Source organism: Salvelinus sp. IW2-2015, unplaced genomic scaffold (assembly GCF_002910315.2).
Source record: "Salvelinus sp. IW2-2015 unplaced genomic scaffold, ASM291031v2 Un_scaffold2617, whole genome shotgun sequence".
NCBI lineage: Eukaryota > Metazoa > Chordata > Actinopteri > Salmoniformes > Salmonidae > Salvelinus > Salvelinus sp. IW2-2015.
The window spans coordinates 8,228-12,043 of NW_019943925.1; the positions used below are offsets into that span (position 1 = coordinate 8,228).

The 3,816-nt window shown below is 44.7% G+C and overlaps 1 protein-coding gene across 1 annotated transcript in view; it reads right to left on the reverse strand.

Moving 5' to 3' along the window:
• Positions 1-94: 94 nt before the first annotated feature.
• LOC112074391 (olfactory receptor 8B3-like) overlaps positions 95-3,816 on the reverse strand; it is a gene marked incomplete at its 3' end in the record, with an annotated part of 6,009 nt that continues 2,287 nt past the window's right edge. The window contains 7 exon segments of the mRNA XM_024141575.1: positions 95-188; positions 191-235; positions 238-329; positions 2,332-2,529; positions 2,658-2,774; positions 2,948-3,169; positions 3,782-3,816. The exon segment at positions 3,782-3,816 is cut by the window's right edge and continues 13 nt beyond it. Coding sequence (XP_023997343.1) covers positions 95-188; positions 191-235; positions 238-329; positions 2,332-2,529; positions 2,658-2,774; positions 2,948-3,169; positions 3,782-3,816 — 803 coding nt within the window.

Genomic DNA, 3,816 nt, shown 5'->3' on the forward strand with positions numbered 1-3,816 from the left:
GCAGATACAGTATATCTTACACAGCATTCAATCAAAAACAACGTCAAATAGAAGATAAAATAAATAGTAAAACTCATGTTGATTGGATCGGCACCCCAGCTCTCTGGGCTCCTCTTTACTAAGCAGCTTCTTGGCCGATTCCTTAAACTCCTCTGTCTTCAGAACATATATGATGGGGTTTAGCATGATGGCAGCACCGAGGTCAGGGACAGGTTGATGATCCGGGCGTTGGTTGTATGATTGAGTGAAGGAAGTATGTAAATGAAATAGGCAGGTAGAATATGGCTACGAGTATCAGGTGTGAGGTACACGTCCTCAAGGCTCTGACTCTGAGAGAGGGAGAGAGAGAGAAGGAGAGAGAGAGGGAGAGAGAAAATTAGAGAAGAGACGAGAGGGAGAAGAGGTAGAGAGAGGGAAAGCAAAAGAAGGAGAGAGGGAAGGAAAGAGGGAGAAGAGAGAGGGGAGAGAGAGAGGGAGAGAGAGGGGGAGACAGAGAGAGCACAGAGAGAAGAAAGAGAGAGAGATAGAGAAAGGACAAAAGTGTCAGTACAGTATCTATCTGGATAGATAGTCATCATCTATCCAGTTCAATGACATTCTCAGATTTCCAGCATTTATCACTAGAACAACATACACTATATATACAAAGTATATGGACACCCCTTCAAATAAGTGGATGCGGCTATTTCAGCCACACCCAGGTGTATAAAAGTGTATAAAATAGAGCACACAGCCATGCAATCTCCATGGACAAGCATTGCGATAAGAATGGACTTAATTAAGAGATCAGGACTTTCAATTTGCACTGTCATAGGATGCTATCTTCCAACCCAGTCAGTTTGTAAAATTATGCCCTGCTAGAGCTGCTCGGTCAACTGTAAGTGCTGTTATTGGAGATTGGCAATGTCTAGGAGCAAGAACGGCTCAGCCACAAAGTGTAGGCAACACAAGTCCACAGAAGGACTGCCGAGTAATGAAGCACGTAAAAATCGTCTGTCCTCACTACTGGTTTCAAACTGCCTCTGAGTAATTAACTGTCTTTCGGAGCTTCATGAAATGGGTTTCCATGCTAATCAACCGCAAACAAGCCTATGCTCACTGTGATCAATGCCAAGTTGTCAGTTCTGACCTTAGTTTCTTTTTTATGTCACTAATTTGGTTTGGTCAGGGCGTGAGTTGGGGTGGGCATTCCATATGTTTTGTATTTCTGTGTTTGGCCTGGTATGGATCCCAATCAGAGGCAGCTGTCAATCGTTGTCTCTGATTGAGAACCATACTTAGGTAGCCTGTTACCACCTGTGTTTGTGGGTAGTTGTTTCCTGTTTTGTGTTTCACCATTCGGGACTGTTTCGATTTTCGTTGTGATTTCACTTTGTTATTTTTGTGTTCTGTTCTAATAAAGTAACATGGACACTTACCACGCTGCGTTTTGGTCCGATCTTTCATATTCCTCATCAGAAGAGGAAGACAATCGTTACAGAACTACCCACCAAAAAAGGACCAAGCAGCGTGGTAAGGAGGAGCAGTGTCTCCTGGAGTGCTGTAAAACTTGCAGATATTGGACTCTAGAGCAGTGGAAACATGTTCTCTTGAGTGATGAATCACGCTTCATCATCTGGCAGTCCGATGGACGAATCTGGGTTTGGCAGATTGCAGGAGAGCGCTACCTGCCCCAATGCATAGTTCCGACTGTAAAGTTTGGTGGAGGACGAATAACGGTCTGGGGCTGTTTTTCATGGTTCGGGCTAGACCCCTTAGTTCCAGTGAAGGGAAATCTTAACGCTACAGGATACAATGACATTCTGGATTCTGTGGTTCCAACTTTGTGACAACAGTTTGGAGAAGGCCCTTTCCTGTTTCAGCATGACAATACCCCAGTGCACAAAGCGAGGTCCATACAGAAGTGGTTTGTCGAAATCAGTGTGGAAGAACTTGACTAGCTTCCACAGAGCCCTAACCTCAACCCCATCGAACACCTTTGGGATGAATTGGAACGCCGACTGCAAGCCAGGCCTAATCACCCAACATCAGCATCCGACATCACTAAAGCTCTTGTGGCTGAATGGAAGCAAGTCCTCGCTGCAATGTTCCAACATCTAGTGGAAAGCACTCCCAGAAGAATGGAGGCTGTTATAGCAGCAAATGGGGGACCAACTCCATATTAATGCCCATGATTTTAGAATGAGATGTATGACGAGCAGGTGTCCACATACTTTTGGTCCTGTAGTGTATATCTGAGACAGCACAACAATCAGTATCAGAGCTATATGTTTAGGTATATAAACAAAATATCTGGCTAAATCTCTGACTCTGATCAGTATGACTTCTCACCTGTCCTGGGGCAATGTGATGGTGAACAGGGCGTGTGTGATACAGATGTATGATGATATGATGAAGACCATGGGGATAAAGAGGACTATACTGGGGTTGAGATATGACATCACTATGTTAGGGACCACATCAGAACAGGGGGCCGCCAGACGGAACAGGGGACCGTGGTCACAGAAGTAGCTGTTGATCACCAGAGACCTACAATACAATACATCTTCATTGTTCACATGTTACAGTGATCAACTGCTAWYTTWTTYYYCCAGCACCCGGCCCGGGATTCAAACCGGTAACCTTTCGGCAACAGRTTCACCTCCTCAGCCACCTACCGGCAGAAGGAGAGTCGGGTGATGAGGCACACAGMCAGCAACACCATGAACACAGCAAATACCCAGGCAGCACCCGTCAGCTGGGACATGGACCTGTGAGTCACCATCATATGGTACCTACATGGACAGCGGAAAGAAGCTGTTAAYAAGGACTTTAGATGCAGTGTATTCATATATCAGTTCGAATTGTCAGTGAAAGCAGATACATTATTTATCACACAAGGGGCAATTATGAAGGCCTTTTGAATTGTATTTGATTAAACAATTTTATTTGATGTATTATCTGAGACCTGAGTGGGCAGCAGATGGCCACCAGTCTGTCGTAGGAGAGGATGGTGAGGTTGAAGGACTGCATGGTGAGGAAGAGGAAGATGAAGAAGAGGCTAGTGAGGCACTGGTTGTAGGAGATGAGTTGTCTGCTGAACAGGAACATATCCAGGACCTTGGGGACCATGGCAGTGCTGCCACACACGTCTGTGAAGGCCAGGTTGAACACAGCAATGTACTTGGGGCTGTAAGGTAAGATCCTGACTTGATTATCTCCATGGGGAAATGTTTGTATGTGCAATAGACAATTACAGAGAAGGTAAATATAWTCWATCAGTAGACAAAAAGTGCAGATCCTAAACATCTTTACACTGTCATCTGTAATGTGTAAGTTATCAACTACAGACCATCCAGCTGGACCTAATGGTGGTTTTCATTCAGAATCAACTACAGACCATCCAGCTGGACCTAATGGTGGTTTTCATTCAGAATCAACTATAGACCATCCAGCTGGACCTAATGGTGGTTTTCATTCAGAATCAACTATAGACCATCCAGCTGACCTAATGGTGGATTTCATTCAGAAACAACTATAGGCCATCCAGCTGGACCTAATGGTGGTTTTCATTCAGAAGCCTTATTGAGAGGCAGGCCGGTAACCAGGGATACAGTTGAAATCCCGAGCTGATGAGGGGAATCTAAAAGGAGTTAACTAGCAGTCAGAGCCCTTTGCTGCTTCAGCTTGTGTTGTTTCTGTTGTGGTTCATCTGGTTGTGTTCTGGGACTGCAAACATATAGTCCAATAAAGGTAGAATTATGCTGTATTATTACCACTGAGATAAAAGAGGACTGATTACCTGTGGAGACTGCTGTCCATGTAGATAACCATCAT